Below are 21,323 nucleotides of genomic sequence, written 5' to 3' on the forward strand. Positions count from 1 at the left end.
CCCACCGCCAAGGAATAATCACATCGTAATCGTAAACCCTCAAAGTCACTAAATTAACCAGAGCTCAACTCCCTGGTAGCTATGGCACAGAATATACAGGATTAACTTAGGGCAACTTGTAAAGTATTTGTGCAGTACCAAAACAGTCATAATATTAAAATGAAAACTAAAAATCCCAAGTGGAAAAACAGTAAATGTAATATGCAAAATGACTCCAAAATTACATCAGTTGCTTTCTTTCCAAACCAACAGCACAGATCTGAAGAGAAACCTTTGTCCTTTTTCTTTCATCTTTTCAACTTTTTGTCGACTCTTTTTTGAGCTTTCCTCCCAGTGCGATAGAGACATGCCCACTGGGTTCAAACCATGTGAAGAATGTCACGGACAGATGTCTGTCTCTAACCAGCACTTGGTTTGCCTGTGAGGTTTGGGGTGGGTCTACGACCACAAGTCCTGCAACCACTGCAGGTCCATGCGTCTGAAGACAATTCATGAGTAGGCAGTGAAGCTCCTGGTGCACAGGGCAGCACAGATCCTTGGTCTACAGCTGCTCTGCATTGAGGTCAAGGCCAGTGTCTTGAGAGAGGTGTTAGGGGTTAAGCTCTGTCGAGTCTCTACTCCCCTTTAAGGATGCCCTCACTTATGTTCTCTTGGGGTCACAGGCCAGACCATGCACTGATGCTCACCTATGCAGAATAATAGCCTCCTAACATTGCCCAGCCGTTGGAGACCCTTTCCTAGCATCTTTCTTCCAGAGAGCCTGGTAGTGCAGTCCTTCACCGCCAAGGTAAATCCAAGTGCATACTCTACTACCCTATTGGATAGGAGATCCTGAAGTACCGAAAATGTATCACAACCCAATAGAGCTATACTTACAAATAGCTCTGATATCAGTTACCAATAATCAGTCAGTTGGCAGTGCAGAAGGTCCAATCGTTTATTATACAAACAAACTCTGCCAGAGGAGCTTCTCGCGACCTAACTCCTCGAGGTCCTCAGAGAAGACTGTTGGCACATTATAAACAGATCACATATATACTGTTACATTTCGAAACCGTTACCTAAGAAGGAAAAATACAAGTTGGTACAGGTTGGTGCAAAGGAAAGACCATATATGGCACACATAGCATCCTTAGTTTTAGCTCAGCTCGTTCTAGCAAGGTCGAGGAGGGTAACTCCCTTCTGCCAGCTCTAGGAGAGTCCGCACAGCGCCTCCTGGAATGTGCTTATCCAGCCTACCCCCACCTACAACCTTGACAGGCCTGACGCGCAGGAGCAGCAGCTTGTTACATTTGTCAGACTATTTCTCAGGAGAACGGCTCTTACTAAGTGTAATGGTAGGTTTCCACTAATACTGCAAGCGGACTAGGCCCCAAGACGGAGCCCGTCGGATCAAACTATATTGCTAGTGAGAAGACGAAAAGCTAAATAATGTGTACGTTAATCCCAACGATATTACATATGTGAGCTTATTATTACTCGAACACTCACTTTAGTCTAATAGGTACATCACGCTAATTTCTAACCGTAATTATGTGTTTTTACTAGGCCTTATTCAGATTTTGGTTCCTCAAACCCTCCTTTTAACGTGATGTAGCTAACTAAGAGAAATTTTAATCTCGGAAAACTTCCTCATCAATGGCCATTAACTCACGAATCTCCTGTTGGAGCATCTGAGGCTTAGAAAGGGTTGGAGAGGGGACAAGCATGGCTGTCAATTTGGTGGCACAGTAGGAGCAACAGGCTACACCACATTGCATAAAAAGGCAGCAAATGAAGAGGATACTTGCGGCTCTCGCAGCTATCATCAATAATTTTCAACCCCAAGTAGATAGAAGCCCCCAAAACCAACTAGAGAGTGACCAGGATCCATTCTCAGTGTGCATTTCTGCAGCAATGTGATGCAATTTCTGAATAGCCAAATGAACCATGGGGGCGGAGTCTGGAATGTAAACGCAGCAGGAGCTGCCGATCACCCGACATGCTCCTCCCCGATCAGCCAAGATAACATCAAGAACCATCCGGTTCTGAAGAGAAACGAGCCTCGTAGCCTGAAGCTCTACTGTAATATTGGTCATAATCTCAGTAGTGATATTTATGACATTCTCCACTATCCTGGACAACCGTCTTATTTCTCTACTATTGAATATCGGTCCCCAAAAAGGGACCAATCCCTTTGTAAAATCCATAAACTGTTGCAAGGAAGTATCAGTTTGATCAACCTCAGGCATTCCGAGCTGCCTTCGCTGTCTATTGGAAACTATTTTTGTGTTATGAAGTTGATGAGTTTTGTGATAATCTGATGGTGCTATGTATACGGGAGTGTACAAGAAAGACAGGTAACATTGCCCATCCCATCCCCGTGGTAACCAGGTATAAGCATTTTCCCCCGCATACAAAATACACATTTGGTGGTGTCAACAGTGGAGGACTGCTAAAAATGTTCATTCTATATGTGTAATTACAAACCCTATTCCCAACTTGCACATGCCCAATTCCTTGTACTCAGAAAGCAGAGGAAGTATTCAAGATAGGGGCGGGCATGATGCGTTCACTTGTAACGTTCCTGGTGACAAATTGCTGGAAATACTGAAAATGATTAAAATGAGCAAAATCATAAAGTTCATCTTTCAACCAAGTACTGTTATCATTAGTAGTATACAAATTCATACAAGCATCTGGGTCCAGTGATACCTCTCCCCCATTTCCCGCTGGATCGAATCCCTGGTGTGTTTCAATGTAAGCTAGAATCATGTTATAATCTTTTTCTGAGTACTGTTTGGGGTTTTCCACATAATGGTTGTACATGGCGGAGAACATTTGGAACCATGCTTCACAGCTACCTAAGTATGATAAGGGCAGAGAGAGGAATAAGTCATGTTTATGCATAACTGATGGCAAAAGTCCACAAACCCAACAATCGGTCATATTAGTAGTACTATGGGTTTGGTGGAGCATTTCTACGAATACATTCTTAGCATAAGTCTGGCGGTGTCTCTCCCTATGCGGTGCTAAAGTGAACATCAAGTGCTCAGGCGGGGCAATGGTAGAGGGCATCATGGCTTGCATTGGATATCTATACTCTAAATATACGAATATACTCATAAAAATGGCTAATATAACTGTTATTACTAACACAAAAGCTACTTTTACATGCATGGTCCAGGCAGAAAACATTGGCTCTTAAAATGGCAAATATCGTGGTGCAAAAGGACGTTCTTCTTCAGGTATAATGCGACCAAAAGGGTGCATTCCTAACTAAAAGTCCAAAGCTAAACTGGGGCACAGCAGTCCGTCCTGCCAGAGGGGTTCTTCTCCCTGTGTCCGTCTAGAGTCTCACAGGCAGACTCCTATCGTTTATCTCAAAAAAGCAAAACGTTGTCGTCAAGGAAATCCAATGTACAACCTGGCCAGTTACAGGTGACAGTCTTTCTTTCTGAACAGAGCGCAAGACCAAAGTTCCAGCTCTCAACTAGTTCAGTCCAGTGTCTCACTCAGTACCTCAGACTAGAAATCTAGCAAACCCTACTTATTCAAGTCTTTCCTTATCTCCTAACCATCGCATCTGAGATACCGTGATGTTTTCTTGACAGCAGGTTGTAACGTACATGACCCAGAACCTCCTGATCAGAGAACAGCACCGAAGGTACGTTTCCTTCATCAGAGCCCCTGCTTACTGGGATATCGGTGACAGGTTGAAGGACAATTGCGGATTCACTGGGGACCGTTCCGCCCGATCTCGTCACTCCTTCTTGCCTTTGCTCTATTTCGCAGGCGTCGGAAAAAGGAACGAATGCAGTTGCTCTCTCACTTTCCTCGGTCAAAATTCCATTTGGATGCTGCTGATTATAAGGGAGCGGGAGTGGTAACCGTTTGAGATGAGAAACGTGGATCCAGTGTTTCTTCCCCTCCACCTTTACAGCCGTCCGCGTGGCAAGAAGGATTTGATATGGCTTAGACCACCTCGGAGCCAGGCTGGTGTCTCGTTTGTACTTCTTGACCAGTACCCATTGGCCAGGTTCCAATCGATGTCCAGGACCCTCTGGCAGGGGCTGCAGTACAGATGCTACCTGCTGATGAATAGAACGGAGGTCTTTAGTCAAAGTATACAGATAATCAATTAACATAGGATATTCAACATCGGTAAAGGACCGTGGTCTCCATACATTGGCAGGTCGCCCAAAAATGACTTCGTAGGGAGAGAGACCAGAACGGAAATGAGGGGTAACTCGTAATGACATGAGGGCCAGGGGAAAGGTATCGGACCACTTCAAACTAGTACTTTCCTGAATCTTAACCATTTTTAGTTTCAAAATCCTATTATACTTTTCCACTAAACCTGCCGACTGAGAATGTCGAGTTGCATGGAACTTCTGTCGTATCTGCAGTCCGTCACAGATATGTTTAACAAGAGCCCCATGGAAATTTCCCCCGTTATCTGACCAAATCAAACGGGGCAGCCCGTATCTAGGGATAAAATCTTTGATAAGAGCTTTTGCTGTAGCCAAAGCAGTGTTCTCCTTAGTTGGGTAGGCCTCAACCCATTTACTAAAGGCACAAACCACTACCAGAACATATTTTAAGTTGTTGACGCGCTCCATATTGATGTAATCCATCTGGAGTACTTCAAACGGTAAAACAGGAGGTGCAAAATTCCCACTCAAAACACTTTCTCCCTTTCCCGGATTGTGTTGTAAACAGACCATACAATATTGGACCTAATGGACAGCCGTCCTTTGAATGTTGCGATTATTCCATACTGGGTCCAACAAAGCACAAAAAGCTTTAGCTCCAATATGAGCTGGACCGTGAGCCATAGTTAAGACGGCTTGAACCAAAGCATTGGGTAACAGCCGTCTTTGTTTTTCCGTCAAATCAACCCAACAGTTATTTTCATCGAACCTTCCCACTTCCTGCTCCCATCGCGCCAATTCAACTGGAGTGGCTTCCTTCTGTATTTCTTTCACACTTTCTATGGTATTATTGAACAAATCAGATTCTTCCACCCATCTTGCAGAAGAGGTTACAAACATAGCCGATAATGTGGACTGAGCCGTCTGTTTAGCAACCTGGTCAGCAAAGGCATTCCCCTCCCCTACTTCATTTACCACCACCTTATGGGCACTGCATTTGATTATGGCTAGTTTCTTGGGTAAGGTTAGGGCAGCAAGTAATCGAAACACCAAGGGGCCATTCTGTATTTTCTGACCGTGAGAGGTGAGGAAACCCCGCTCCCTCCACAGCCTCCCAAAGCTATGGGTCACGCTGAAGGCGTATTGGCTGTCTGTATAAATGTTAACCTCGAGTCCCTCACTCAATTCACAGGCTCGTAATAATGCCACCAGTTCAGCAGCTTGGGCTGATCGATAGGGAACTCGAGAAGTCTCAACTACCGTTTTCAGTGTGGTGATTGCATATGCAGCTGTTGTTGTGCCATCTGCTAACTTGAAACAAGACCCGTCCACATATAATTCCCCTTGGGGGTCAGATAGTGGAATGTCAGTGAGGTCAATCCTCCCCTTCGTTTCTTCCTCAGTTCGGAATATACAATCATGTACATCATTTGTAGTTTCACTTGAAGGGAGAGGTAACAACGTGGCAGGTTTTAACGTGGCACATCGCATAATCGTAATATGTGGAGCAAATAGTGTCAATTCCTAACCAGTGAAGCGAGCGCTTGTAAGATGCTGTGTTTTGGTTTTATTTAGCAATGCATCCACAGCGTGTGGCACCATCACTGTTAGGCTAGAATTTAGAACGAGCCCCTCCGACTGTTGGATGGCCACCGCAACAGCTGCAGTGGCCCTCAGACAGCTAGGAAGCGCTCTGGCAACATTATCCAATGTGGCCGAAAAGTAAGCGCAGGGCCTTTGCGTTAACACTGAAAGCGAGCAACCGTCGACCTCATGCACGTACAGTACAAAGGGTTTACGGTAATCAGGAGAACCCAAGACGGGTGCAGAACAAAGAGCAGATTTCAAAGAATCAAAAGAATGCTGACATTCATCAGTCCAAGGAAGAGGTCCATGCACATCTTTAGTGGTTAAATGTAACAAAGGTTTAGCAAGGAGAGAAAAATTAGATATCCATTGGCGACAGCCGGAAGTGATGCCAAGAAGAGCACAAACTTCACGTTGGGTGCAAGGGACAGACATGTTAGAAATAGTAGTAATTTGTTCAAGAGTCAAGCGCCTACCCTCCTTCAACAGTAGATGACCTAAGTAGGTCACCTCCTGTCGACAGTATTGAAACTTAGACAGGGGCACCTTATTACCTTTTGCTGCCAGAAGGTGCAATAATTTAACAGTGGCATCCTTACAACCCTCTTCAGTGTCGAACACTATCAACTGGTCATCCACATATTTAAAGAGCACATTGTCTGAGGGTAACACTAAATCGTCCAACAGGGCCTTAAGGGCCTGACTATAGATGCTCGGACTTTCAGTATAGCCTTGAGGTGCACGACAAAATTTAAAGCTTCGGCCAGATAACGAGAATCCGAAGATCTGCCGGCTGTCTCGATGAATCAGGATACTGAAGAAAACATTCTTCAGATCAATGATTGAGAAATATTGGACAGTTGGTGGGATCATTGTCAGTATAGTTGTGATATCAGTTACTGCAGGGTACTGTGGTACTACAATCTTATTAACCTCCCTCAGGTCTATCACAAAACGATATGCATCAATATTCCCAGGGGATCCAGAATCAGAGTATTTCTTCAAAATCGGGAGAATAGGACTGTTACAAATATTAGCAGCTCTTTCCTCAACCACCCCTTTATCAATTAAGTCCTGAATGATTGAGAGTAATGCTCGTTCGCCAGCCGGCGAAATTTTGTACTGGGGTATACGTGGTAATTTCGCACCAGGTTCCATCGTGATATGGACGGGAGGGATGTCTAATTTACCGACATCCGCGTCCCCAGTTCCCCATAATGTAGTAGGGACGGCATCAAACTCAGGGTGAAGAGGTTCATTTTTCGCAAAGCACTGTTTCTTATTATCAGTCTGGGGCTGTATCGTTAAGTAAACAACATCGGGGTAACAATAGATTTTCGCATTAAATTTCTTCAACATATCTAAACCTAACAAGTTCTCACCACAATGTGAGGTCAACAGAAAGGGGGAATCAATAGTTGCAGGACCAATAGTGAATAGGAGGGGTTTAGAGATGGGGCTTACCACGGAACTCCTGAAAATCCCACTGATACATTATTTTGCCCGGACAGAGCCGCCCCTGGGACCAATGATCGAGCAACAGAACTATTCATTGCTCCTGTGTCAATCAGAAAATTCTCGGAAGTCCCCATCAATTCCCCTTTCACATAAGGTCCTTGTTGATTGACTGGGATCGACACTTGGCCCCTACTCTGTCCCTGGCTGTCCTATGGATGATCCTACCCATCCTGTTCTCCAAATGCGTAATTCTCATTATAGTATTGCCTACCATGAGGGTTATCGAAGTGGTTTCGTTCAGGCTTGCCTTGAGCAACTTCTTCCCTACGCATATCGCTCCAGTCTGGGCCGCCTCGCCCACGTCCCTGGGCAAGCAGTAACGGACACTGAGCTCTCCAATGTCCTTCCTGTTTACAATAAGCACACTGATTTATCCCGAACGGTGTGGCCTCGCCAGCACTTCTTCCTGTCCCCAACCCTCGAGATACTGGCCCTCGGACTCCTCTCCCTCCTCCTTGTCCTCGAATGACTTGCTGCAGCAATACTCGGGTCTTAAGATCCTTCGCCTTTTTCTCCACTTTATCCTTACTCTCATTTTCCCTATGCTCATAGTATTGGGCCATACTTAATATCACGGAAAGTATAGAGGTAGTCCAAGTACTCTCGGCAGCTTGCAGCCGAGCAGAGATTTCAGGTATCAAGTTAGTCACAAAACGGTTTACAAACAACCGGACCCCGCCTTCTGTGGCTAGGTCCTGCCCGCTAAAGTCGATGAAAGTACCCTCAAACCAAGTGAAGAAATCGGAAACACTTTTGTCTTTCTTCTGTTTACAAGCAGTCAATTTGTCCCAATCAACTTTACGTAGGGGAATCAGGGTGTGCATGTAGGCAATTATTTTTGTGGGGAGGGCAGTCATTTCATCTCTGGGCTTGTCCCCAGGTTTACGGTCTCGGTCCCAGTCTTTTAACTGATTCCAAGTCCCTCCTAGTTCCACTGCGTGATCAGTGTCATGAACCTGTCACCATATGTCTACAGGAACCAGCAATCCGAAAAACAGTTCGACATCTGCTAAGGTCATTACAGCCGATGCTGCAGCTTCAGTTAGTTCTTTATAGTAAGCGGTGGGGTTCTTACGAGGGTCAGGCAGTTGCGATTTTAAAGCAAGGACCTCGCTTCGTTTCCATGGTGTATATACCCATTGTTCCTGAAGCCATGCATCTACTCGAGCTCTAGTAACTTGATTGTTAACATCACATGCTGCAGGCACTTCAGGATGGAAAATAGGATGCACTTCCCTCATGGGATGTTGAAAATCCCAGTTGGGACATTTCACAAACATTCTGCGCTGGTATTTCACCAAGGTTTCTACGTTTTTGTACACTTCCACCGGACTCAGATCGAACTTATGAGCTCGGTCCAGGATGTCATACAATATTTGAGGGGCTAATCCGTCCTGAAAGCATTATTCCCATGCGTCAATAAGGTACCGGGACATTTGATGCAAAGCATGTTGCTGCATAACCGGTTCGAGGTCCCTTATGGTACTCCATAAATCGGCCACTGTATATACATCCTTCCGTATCCATTTGACTGCCTGTTCTGCTATAGCCTCCTTCTCACTATAGCCCAAAGAGACTCTCGTAAATAGTCACCTAGTGTTCATTCCACCTGGATCCCCCAATGGATTACGCTCCCTCTCCTCAGGGGTCGCACTAGCTGATTGAGATGTCCATATGGGACTCGGGGTTGCCAGAACTATACAGGAAGTTTCCGGGGGTTGCCGTGTGTCAGGGATAAGGGTAGCAGTGTCTCTCAATGAGGGAGTGGTGGCACAAGTAGTACCTAGGGGGGTGAGAGACACGGCTGCCTCCGGGGCAGAGGCTAAAGAGGCAGTAGCCGGATGAAGTGGCATAGCGGGGTATATGCGCTGAGGCGCATACGGTGGCGGAGGCCGAACATTCAATAAATCCTCTTATCTCATTTTCCGCCACATTACGAGTCACGTAACTCTTGTCTACCTGTAACCTGAACTGTCTATCTAAACATTCAATATTTTGCTCAGTCTGATTTTTATCATGGGCAATGGCTTTCTGAGTCACAGTTTGTCCTTGCTTTATCTTTATCAATTTCTCTGCCCTGAAACGTCTCCGCTTTGCCTCCTTCTGCCATTTATTGAGAGTATCGAACATGGCCTGCCTGCTGCGTTTAGCAAACAGACGGTCTTGCAAATACTGGATCTTTTTCTCATCAAAAGATCCTGTCAGCGGCCACTGTAGTTCCACATTATCTTTGGTGTACTTATTCCATAAAGTATTAAATAGGAGTGGGCCAATCCCATGTTTACAATACATATCATGACTGGGACTTCCCTCTGGAGGGGCTGGTTGGCTTTCGTCCAGTCTCGCACCTCTCTGGCAAATACAGCCGAAGCATAACTTACTAAAACACGGCATTGCCCCTCCTCTAGAATCTAACTACTTCTAGCTCAAAAGGAAAAGGTTTGTTTACAATGCTCTCACACACATGGCCATGTTTTCAATCAAATTCAATTACACACAGATAGATCGACCACAACCTTTACATCGACATAAAAGACAAACAAACTTATAAAGGTGGAGCCCGTCGACTCCCACCTATGGAAATCTCTTTCCAATATTTCCAAAACGAAAAGACCCAAAATCAAACATCAGAATCAAACAGTCTTGTCCTTAGACTGTCTAGAGATAGCCACACAGGTTTCTTCAAACCACAGACCGACCTACGGACCATCCGGCAACCTTCATGGTTCACCTCCCGGAATATACTGGCTGAGCCCGCTTTTCAAAGCGCCGCTCCAGATCTGTCCGAGGGCTACCCAATCTCAGCTGTCAGCCTTTCCGAGAGCAGTCCGTCTGGGTGTACACTTCACAAGTTACACCAAGGCGTCTGGTTCCAATCTCTATTATTCTCCAAAATATTCCAAGACAGGAGCGTCTGCCCGTGCAGTCTCAATACTGCCCCGTCAGACCCCCTTCTGAGTTCTCCGTGGCCTGAAACCACCAAATTCCAAATTCAAATCCAAAGGATATCCAACACAAACTCACCTGGTGCACTCAGGTTTGATTGTGCGTTCTTCACTGCCAACTCCTGTAGACCAACGTGGTCTGTTCCCGGGTTACACCCGTAGGACTCTGGCGTGAGGTCACTAACAGCTGGGGCTCTCTCGATCGGGAGAGCGGAGCAACCCCCAAACTTTTCGGTCGATCCTTCCCCCCCCGATCAAGATCACCCTTCCCAATGTCCCGTTCCTTTCTGATTACAGAGGGACGACCCCAACGCGGAGTCGCCAACTGAAGTACCGAAAATTTATCACAACCCAATAGAGCTATACTTACAAATAGCCCTGATATCAGTTACCAATAATCAGTCAGTTGGCAGTGCAGAAGGTCCAATCTTTTATTATGCAAACAAACTCTGCCAGAGGAGCTTCTCGCGACCTAACCCCTCGAAGTCTGTCGAGAAGACTGCTGGCACATTATCAACAGATCAAATATATACTGTTACATTTCGAAACCGTTACCTAAGAAGGAAAAATACAAGTTGGTACAGGTTGGTGCAAAGGAAAGACCATATATGGCACACAAAGCATCCTTAGTTTTATCTCAGCTCGTTCTAGCAAGGTCGAGGAGGGTAACTCCCTTCTGCCAGCTCTAGGAAAGTCCGCACAGCGCCTCCTGGAATGTGCTTATCCAGCCTACCCCCACCTACAACCTTGACAGGCCTGACGCGCAGGAGCAGCAGCTTGTTTCATTTGTCAGACTATTTCTCAGGAGAACGGCTCTTACTAAGTGTAATGGTAGGTTTCCACTAATACTGCAAGCGGACTAGGCCCGTCGGATCAAACTATATTGCTAGTGAGAAGGCGAAAAGCTAAATAATGTGTACGTTAATCCCAACGATATTACATATGTGAGCTTATTATTACTCGAACACTCACTTTAGTCTAATAACTACATCACGCTAATTTCTAACCGGAATTATGTGTTTTTACTAGGCCTTATGTAGATTTTGGTTCCTCAATCCAAGAGGCTGGATACCTTTGGGAAGCAGACCTTCTTCTTCACCAGCTTGTCATTGCGGTTGGGGAATGCCGCAAGACTTTTAGATCAATATACCAACGCCTTGTAGAGTTTGGTTGTGAAGCTACTGCCCATGCTTCCAGAAGAGGGCTGGGGCATTCTAAACAAGGCATTGGTTGGTGGCCGTTTTGCAGCGATGTTTACCACTTGGTTTGGACTGCACACCACTGACTCATTAAGCTGGGCCATTGCCTCTACGGTGGCACTCTTCTGCCATTCCTGGTTGTGGTCCATTGGGTTTTCAGGGGATGTCCAATCATCTCTGACATGTATGCCCTTTGATGGCTCCCACCTATTCGGTGACACGGCTAACACATCGCTCTAGCCCTACAAAGAAAGCCGGTTCACTGCCAGATTCCTTGGCCTTTAATTGGATTCCAGGCAACAGTCCTTTTGTCCCTTCCGTGGCCACGACAGCACTCCCATTATTAACTACCTTAGGGTTATATACCCTTAATCTACAGGTTTAGACACTCGAACCCAATAACACAAGGACTGTGTTCAATGAGGAAGAAGGAACTTGTTTACTGCAGACCTGCACCCTGCCACGTTTCATGGGGGAGGTGTGCATTCTGGTAAACAAAACATTCCGTCTTTCAGGGACATAGTGGTATTCAGGAAGACCACTTTTTGTACTTAGGATGTCACACTCAAGCCTTAGTACTAATAATGACACAATGTGTGTTAAAATATATGTTTAAAAACGTATTGCTGCATTCTGTGGAATAGTACATGCGCAATGAGCATAGAATATATGAACCTATAATTAGGATTACTATGAGAGTGAACTCAACTAACGTTTCTATCATGGCTCACAGCACCAAAGTCCCTAATACCTTCACCCACTCCTAGCACTCACTACGCATCACTCTGAGAGCATGAAAATGATCTTACATTACCTACAAGGGAAGTGTTACAAATGTCGCTCTGCATACCTGCCACACAAAGGGCATCTTTGCAGCCTGCAGCCATCAAGGAAAGGAGGCTGGAGTCTTCTGTGTTTTAGAGGTCGGCCAAACTCGGTTTCAGCCCCATAGGTCCAACCTAGATCCAGAAAGAAACAACCAGTGATCTGGAATCTGATGTCTCTCTAGACAGCTCAGGCGATGACCTCTCTTATCTGAATTGTCAAATCTCAGTGTTTATATAAGAAACTGACCACTGCATAACCTAACTGATTATAGATGACTAGAAGGACAGAAACACATTGAGAAAATCCAGCGGGAACTAGTATTATTTAGAGGCGTCACCTATGTGCACATATCACTATTATATCTCGCAAATGTACCATACAAACATGAGACATAGATATTCTAGGGCATCTTGGCCAGACTCATGTCTTGTATGTTGCTGATAGACTAACAAGAAAACATTGCTGTTGAAACTACGTGTGCCTTCGTGCATGAAAATGTGTAAAATAACTAATATAAAACTGACAAAGGGGAATAACTGAAATCAGGCTAGTACTAAGTACCTTTGAAAATGGAGTCTTGTGCAGGAATCTATAAATCCATGGGCAACCGCAATACCAAACTTACCTCCAACACAGCAAGCTTCTCACTCCTTTCATGGCTGGGGACACGGATCTCACAGAGTTTGCATAGCCCACACTCCGTTTTAGTTCCCCATTTCTCCGGCTGTCACAGCCTCCAAACCTCTTTAATTGGTCCTCTGCGCAGCACACCCATCCCTTTGGCAGCAGGATCAGGCACCGCCTGCCCTTAAGGCAAACAATAACATCTGACAAGTGGGTGCTTCAAAATGTGCACTGGAGTTATGCCCTTATATTCCTGGGATCCTATCCACCATCCCCAGAACGGCTGATGGAGAACCATCATCTTCTTGCTTTGTCAGAAAGTACAAGCTCTGCTAGCCAGTCCCAGGGTGCCAGCATCATAAGAAGGGCTTGGTTGTGATTCTTGCTATGTTCTGGTGCCGAAAAAGATGGTGGCATTAATCTTATCATAGATCTTTGCCTTCTTAATGCCTTTCTGTGGAAAGAGAATTTTGGGATGCTCATTTTAGCTCGTCCTGTCTTCCTTGGACCCTGGAGACTGGATGGTAGCCCTAGACCTCCAGGACACATATTTCTACATCCCTGTCCTGCAAGCCCACTGGTTTTACGTGCAGCTCACGGTGGGCCAGGAGAATTTTTGGTTCACTGTACTCCCCTTTGGCCTCATCAGTGCCCCATGAGTATTCAGTGATGGCGCTGGTTGTGACTCATCAGCGAAGTCAGGGCTTCCAGTCTTCCCCTACAATAGCTGACTGTTGGAGGTAGGCTTGCCTCAGGTAGTCATCACCCAACTCCAGACTACGGCGAACCATCTGCATTCGCTGGGGTTCATTATCAACGTGCCAAAGTCACACCTAACTTGTTATCAGCCACTTCCCTTCAATGGAGGCATTCTGAACACCTACAGTTGCATGCCTAATCTCCAGAGCAGAGCGTTCAGGGCATTTAGGCTATGATTTCAATGTTTCAGCCTCTGTCCTGAATTTCTGTGAGACTGACTCTAAGGCTTCTGGGGTTTATGGCCTCCAGTATGCTGCTGGGGAGCATGCCAGCTGACATATTTGGGCTCTGCAGTAGGATCAGATGTTTCAGTGGGCACAGCATCGGGGGAATATTTCTGATCTGGTCCAGATTTCAAAGGCGACTGCAATAGATTTCTAGTGGTGGTAGTTAACCCACGACTAGGTCAATTGCAGAGCCCTCTCACTTCCCCACAAAGAATTAATGGTGGTGACGGATGCATCACTACTGGGATGGGGCGCCACTTGGGGGAGGTAGGAATGAGAGGACTCTGGTTGGTCTCTGGCAGAGAAGATGCTCCACATAAACCTTCTGGAGCTGCAAGCAATTCACTTGGCGTTAAAAGCCTTCTTTCCATCCCTCAATGAAAGGTTGGTTCAGGTGCCATGTGGTACTGCAACAAGCGGGGTGTGGTGAGGCTGTGGACCCTGTACTAGGATGCTCTGCGCCTCTAGACCTGACTGCAGCACCAGGACATTTTCATGGTCCTGTAGCATCTGGAGGGGTCTCTAAATGCCAGGACAGACAAACTTAGCCGTTGATGCCTTCACAAGTGGCATCTACATCTGGAGGTGGCACAAGGCCTCTTCTGCAAATGGGGAGAACTTTTGTTCTCCCCATTTGCACTGAGAAGATCCAATGCCAGTGCTTCCGCGCATTGGAGGTTCCAAAGCATCTCTCACTTGGAGGCGCGTTCCAATTACACTGGAACCCAGGACTCCTGTATGTGTTTTCACCTATACCACTCCTGCCCCAATTTATCAAGAAGATCAGGACCAAGTCATTCTGATGGCTCAGGACTATGCAAGGAGGATTTGGTATCCCAAGCTCCTTACCATGAGCGTCTGTCCTCCTATCAGGCTGCCTTTTTGGGAGGACCTCCTGTCGCAGCAACAGAGCAGGATTCTGCACCCGAACCTGTGCACGCTCTATCTGCAGAACCATTTGATGTCATCCTGGCAGCCAAGCGTCCCTTAACAAAAACTCTAAACGCCTGTCATTGGGACAAATTTGTAGCTTGATGTTCCTCTTGTAACATTGATCTGATTTCTTCCTCCCTGTCGGTGTTGCTATTGCTTGTGCTGCTGTTAGTCTGGCAAGGCTTTTCCTTGGGCACCATTAAAGGTTATTTTTCCATCATCTCAGCTTTTTGAAGCTGTTGGATTAGCCCTCGCTATTCAAGACACCTTTTGCGACATGTTTCCTTAAGGGATTGCAAAATTTGTTCCCTCTCACCCGTTTTGTCATGCTGCAGTGGGACCTCAGTCTAGTTCTGACATTCCTTGTGTGTTCTCCATGCGCGCCTCTGCCTATCTATCGTCTGTGGTTACTAACCCTTAAGACAATATTCTTGGTGGTCATTACATTTTCCAGGCGGGTCAGTGAGCTGCAAGCTCTTTTGGGCATACCTTAATATAACAGCTTCTACCCGAGCAAACTGGTTTTTCGGAATTGTGCCTCCTTTCTATTAAAAGTGGCGACCACTTTCTACGTCTGTCAAGGCATCACGCAGCCTGCATTCCTAACCCCCTCTCATCCCCTCCGCCCCCGTTGGTTGGACCTAAAAGAACCTTCTTTTTTTACATTGCTTGCACCAAAGGACACCATTTGGGCAATCGCTTTTCATTGGTTTTCCTGAGTGCCAAAAGGCAATGTGGTGCATAAATGAACCATCTCTCGATAGACTTTATTCTGCATCAAAATCTGCTATTCATCAGCTAAAAAGAAACCTCTTGAGGGTTTGAGGGCTTGCGTGCCCATTCCACCAGGGTCAAGGTCTCTACTACTCCGTTAGCATGCATGGTACCTGCCCTGGACATCTGCCAAACTGCCACGTGGGCGTCCCTCCACACGTACCCCCGAAGCACTACTGCTTGGATAGACTGGCCCAGCAAAATTGGCATTTTTCCTGTACGGTCCTGCAGGACTTCCTAGTATGAGCCTGTTCGCAAACCCACCGCTGAGGAGGTATTGCCTGGGTATCTATTCTAAGGTAAGAAATCTATGGTTAGAAGTCTCTATTGGAAAAAGAAATTACTTACCTTCAGTAACTCTTTTTCTGGTAGAGACTATCTAACCACAGATTCCTCACCAACCCTCCCATCCTTCCAGGTTTGCGATATAGGTTCTTCCCCTTTAAGCCTGTTAGATGTCTGCACCCTGGTTCAGTTGTAACTCCATGTTTTTGGCGCAGAAATAGTCACAAAAAACTGATGCCTGAGAAGTGCCTATGATTCAAACGGTGTGCACATGGAGCCTTGCAATGTCACCTCCTGATACAAAGAGGTACCACTCAAGATTTTCTAGATCCAGTCTGACGGCTGGGTAATATTCTAAGGTGAAAAATCTGTGATTAGATAGTCTCTACCAAAAATAGCATTTCAGATGTTAACTTATTAATTTTGTTTTTTTATGTGTATATATTTTGAACTGCATTTACCAATCCACTAATATTATCTAATTTTCTACAATTATTACTGAGTAGACATCATAGAATCCTCGTATTTTGTTTCCAAAAAAATTCAAACATACGAAAGATGATCGGAAGAATGCTTGTAAATATTGTAACCACTGGCAATTGTTCAGGTTAGCATTCCAAACCATTGTTCATTTGCGCACCATGGAACATCAAGTTACACCCAGCCATATGCAAATCAGCCTTGGTCCTGCTCCAATAGGAGCAATCCAGTCCGAACTGCCAAGCTGCCCCTTTCTGAACTGGAACACAAGCAACCCAGTACCGTTATCTCACTACTTGGGCCACTTCAGTTGAGTGCATCATGACTCGGACCCATCCCTTTGCATACCTTGGGTCACTTACGGCGATACATCAAACACACAAAAGGTAATAGGAAGAAAGCTTGCAAATAGTCTAGCCACTGACGAACATTTGGGGTAGCATACCAACCCATCATTTGTTTCCCCAACATGCCACCCCATATTAGACCTACTCATATGCAAATCTGCCTTGATCCTTATCCAATATGGACAGCCTAGCCTGAACAGCCAAGACAGCGCCTCTCTGAAGTTGGAATACAATCAACCCCAGGTGGGCAAAAAACATGTTTCCTCAAGTTCGGAATTTGAGGTAGGTCATCTAGAAAACGTTTTATACTGGTTTGGTGTTTATCATCCCCTTTTAGCTCGACCATAAGCTGTTAGCATTGAGAGAAATCACCGGAAAGTGCAATATGCCTTTTAATGTAAACGGAAACCTCCGCAGCCATGTATTATTTGTTATTGTTATTTTAGCAATTCTTTGAAAGTGTGTTGACATCTCTGGAGGATGGCCTTTGCGCTAATAATGACCTTTAATTCACTATTTTTTTCCAGGGAGCAGCTGCAGCAGATGGCAGATTGAAACGTGGCGATCAGATTCTAGCTGTCAATGAAGATGTTTTGGAAGGGGTCACTCATGAACAGGCTGTAGCCATTTTAAAACGTCAGAAGGGAACTGTGTCATTAGCTGTGTTGCCATAATTGTGTTGTACAGTCTATGTGGGCCGTGCAAGTATATGTGTAGAGCTCGATGTGGTGCAATACCAGGGATGCTGATCAGCATCGCCTACTACAGCTAGAAGTCACAAATTCCATTACTGTTACATGTGCAGTGTGTGCAAAATGTTGTGACAAGCAGCTTTCTTCACTTGCCAGTCTGAAAACCAGGTTTCATGGTTGAGCTACATCACTTAATAAACTACATTCCAGAATGCTGAATGTGCTTTCCATTCAGCTAGTTAAAAAAAAAACCATCTGCATATTTCCTTAGTCTTCAAGACAGGCCCACCAAGGTGTCTTCTTCAGCTGTGCTTGCACTATGCTGATGGTCAGATCCACTGTCACTATTTGCACATGCACCATCAATATACAAGGCCAGCTCCTCTATTTAGTGTGGACCAACCAGTTAAATTGATCATCCTTTCTACTCGAAATTAGATCATGAGGGATTTTCAGATCCATTAAAGACAAAATGCTTCACATAGCTGCTCATGGCTAATGGGATATGCATAATATCATTTTAAAGGGTCTGCTAACAACTGCTTTGTATGATCTCTTTAAGAAGAGTTAGTGCTCAGACTGGCAATACCCCTAACATTTCTATCTTCTTATCACCAAAGACATGCCAATTGAACAAAGAGTTGAGGACTTTAGTTTGGTTTCATGTATTGTTTACCTTCAGAATATGTCCAAATACAATGTTTTGGAGGAATGGGCTTCATTCAGACTGCTGCCCGTTCTGGCAATAGCAAAATTGTGTCTGTATTGTGTATGCAGCATTAATTGTTTCACCTGTCAAATGTGTGTTCGGCTAAAGTACTTAGTGTTCTCGGCTATTGAAGAGCAGTGCGTCTTTTTTTCCAAATATAAATGAAGGACTCTGGAGACAATCCGGATCCATACTACGTACTATCTTACCTTCCCGTATCTTTTTCAAGATGTCCCTTCATCTGCTCCTCCTTTGAGTAACAAACACCCACAGAGAACCAAAGCTAACGACATGTTCCATTCATAACTCCAAAGAAAATGGACATTTGTAGTATGGTGTATTGATTCAATCAAGCGCATTGGACCGTGACTAGAAAAAAAATGTTTTTTTGTGGTTAAATCACACTGAGGAAGGTGGCAAAAGTAACAACTAACAAAGGTAAAACAGTAACTTTTGATTGGATGCAGTAGTTTCCTACTGGACATAACAACACGCTAAATGATTTCTCGAACTCAAGAATTCCTAGCATTAGTTATCCTCATGAGTAGTGTAGATATGTTTACCAATGGTCTAAAAGCCGAAATATCAGTGTCTCCTGTGGGAAATGTCCCCCCACTCAGGATATTTATTTGCCAAATTGTAAAAATCTGATGCAATGCACTTCTACCTTGATACTGATCTAAAATAACAAATCTTAACTATTGAGGTAAATACATTTCTTTACTTTTATTTAGAGATATATATGTATATATATTTTTCTTCAAGACACAAACATTTAAATTCTTGAAGACTTCTGTAAGGTACACTACAGATTTTTTTAAATTAAATAACATTTACTAGGAATGTAATCCGTATGCCAACATCTGCCATTTCTCTAAGTGAGATTTCTGTTTCATAACCGCGCTAAATTGCTGCATTCGACCCTGCACTTCTGGAAATATAGCAGGCCTGTTACCACCAATACAACAGCATTTCTGTTTTTTCTTTTAAATAAAATCGACAAGACACCAAAGTGGGGTTTACCTTTCTGGACAAATAGTTTTATTTGGAATAGTTCTGTAGCATGGAAATGAATTGTGTCTGCATACCCTGCAACACTCAAGATTTCATATTTTAAAGTCATGACCAGAGCAAATAAGGGACTGGTTCAAGGCACAGTATACCTTCTTGTGCTATTGCCTGCCACCTTGGATTTCCCTCACACTTGCCTACAATATTTCATACAGTGCCAAGTAGCCGCAAAGCTCCACATCATCAGTTTGCACATTACATGAAGTGAGCTTCTTTTTCGGTAGACACTGACATTTCTTCACCACTAGGCCATAAGCATGTTGGCTTATAATGAAACACACATGGCCGGACCTCTGAGCTGTTCTTTCTGGGCACGCCGGTGAAGTTATAGTCGATATTGAAATCTCTCTAAAAAAATGCTAACTAAAAATCAAATCTTTAGTGTCATTGTTTTTTACCAATCATATGCAAACAAATATGTGCTTATAGATCATAACGTAAATATGTTGTTTACAAGAACAGCTTGTAATTAAAAACATTTGCAAGTCACAAACAGTAAATCAATTCCCTTCCAGTGCACACAACTCAAAGTAGAGTATAGTAATGTGCCAATGACAGTTCATTCCTGTTAGTCTTAAGTCATGATATTTTTGTGTTTATGTGTCGAGCTGTGCATAATCACACAGTGCATTAAAATGCTGGAACGCAGGATTTTCTCTTAATTCCAAAACGCAGTGCCTATATAACTTTGCTTATTTTAAATGTCTTTGATGTCTGTTTTTCAAAATTGTCATTTCTGTTTAGTTTTCGGATTATAACAATGTTTTGTGAGTGATATTTAACAATTTTAGGAATTTTAGAAAGAAATGTGTACACAGAGGTAAAGGTAAATGGATGAGACATTTTCGTTTCCAGCTTCTAGGTGAAATGCCAAATTAATTCGACTTTGTAGCCAAAAATTGCACTTTGGTGCTAGTTATTCGCACATGTAGCAGAAATTTGATGGGAACTTTTCATGACTGCTAAAAAGAAACGTCTGGATCCCACCATCCTCAAACATTACTTTTTCGACATTTGGGAGTCCCAGATTTAAAAAAACACTTCAAAACAGAAAGGGCCATCTTGATCTAATATGTATCTGATGGTCTCATTGTTTGCCTGAAATATACAATTTCCCTGTTCATTGCAGTTGGTCTCCACGGTATGTGGATTATACTATGCAGTATTGTACAAATAAATCCCCAAAAGATTACGTAATGTAATGATGATGTTTCTTTTTTATGGTGGAATATACGTCCTTGAGAAGAGACAAGCATGAATGCTGATGGTTTATAAATAAGTCAAGTCATTCAATCCATTGGTCTGCTGTGCAGCGCATACATTTCCCTGGGGCTCATGGGCTTCCATACCTGCTAACATTCAGTTTACTTTTTCTAATCTGGTATTTTCTTTTTCATATAAAAATAAATGACACGGTACGCTTTCTGATGAGAAAAATTGATAAATTATACCTTCATACAATCAGCACTTGCTTGCAATGCAATTTATGTTAAGACTTTAAGGTGTTTTCGTGACTTAATAATTTGAAATGTATACTGTATAAAATTGGAACAGTGAACCTAGAATGGGAGTAACTTTGACCATTTTTGATTGTGGGGCCTAATTTGTTTTCACATTGTCGACTTGTTCAGTTGCATGTGTTCTGTAGCTCATTAAGATAAGTTGTATGTATATTAAGACGATATGAGAAATTAAATGTTTTATGACTTCTTAATATTGTAATAAATCACAGTTTCATGGACTGGTGTAAATTTTATTTCATCATAAACACTGTGTTTAATGGTCCTAGTTGTTTGACTGTCAAATTAAAAACGTTACACTGCTTGGCATTCATCAAAATAGTCTGGAAAAGACAGTCCTGAAAGATTCATCTTGCAGTGCTAAAACTGACAAGACCCAACACTGAGATAAACAATGCCAAATAGAGGTAGATTAATAGATAGTACAGTGCTCGTTCATCACATTACACTTTTGCACACTTCATCACAAACATCTTTGGACATGCGCATCACTCTAGGTTTATTGGTTAGTTTGTGCTCACAATGATATTGAAAGATCAATATAGCCCGAGATTCTTAAGGGATATCTAAGAGGAGATTTGCCTTCTATTCAATAATAGTTGTTACTATTAGGACATATTTCTCATCATTACCTTCTTCCACATACCTATGCTGCCTTAGCCATACGATTAATATATTATATAACGATTAGC

The 21,323-nt window shown here is 43.8% G+C and overlaps 1 protein-coding gene across 6 annotated transcripts in view; it reads left to right on the forward strand.

Moving 5' to 3' along the window:
* Positions 1 to 20,852, forward strand: part of PATJ (PATJ crumbs cell polarity complex component) — a 1,366,227-nt gene extending 1,345,375 nt beyond the window's left edge. For all 6 annotated transcript variants that reach the window (XM_086953328.1, XM_086953320.1, XM_086953345.1 and 3 more), the window contains one exon: positions 17,167 to 20,852. In XM_086953328.1, coding sequence (XP_086809454.1) covers positions 17,167 to 17,313 — 147 coding nt within the window. In that variant the 3' untranslated portion in view covers positions 17,314 to 20,852. The remainder of the gene's footprint in view (positions 1 to 17,166) is intronic.
* The last annotated feature ends 471 nt before the right edge of the window (positions 20,853 to 21,323 follow it).

The sequence above is a fragment of the Lissotriton vulgaris genome, chromosome 1_1 (assembly GCF_964263255.1).
Source record: "Lissotriton vulgaris chromosome 1_1, aLisVul1.2, whole genome shotgun sequence".
Taxonomy (NCBI): Eukaryota; Metazoa; Chordata; class Amphibia; order Caudata; family Salamandridae; genus Lissotriton; species Lissotriton vulgaris.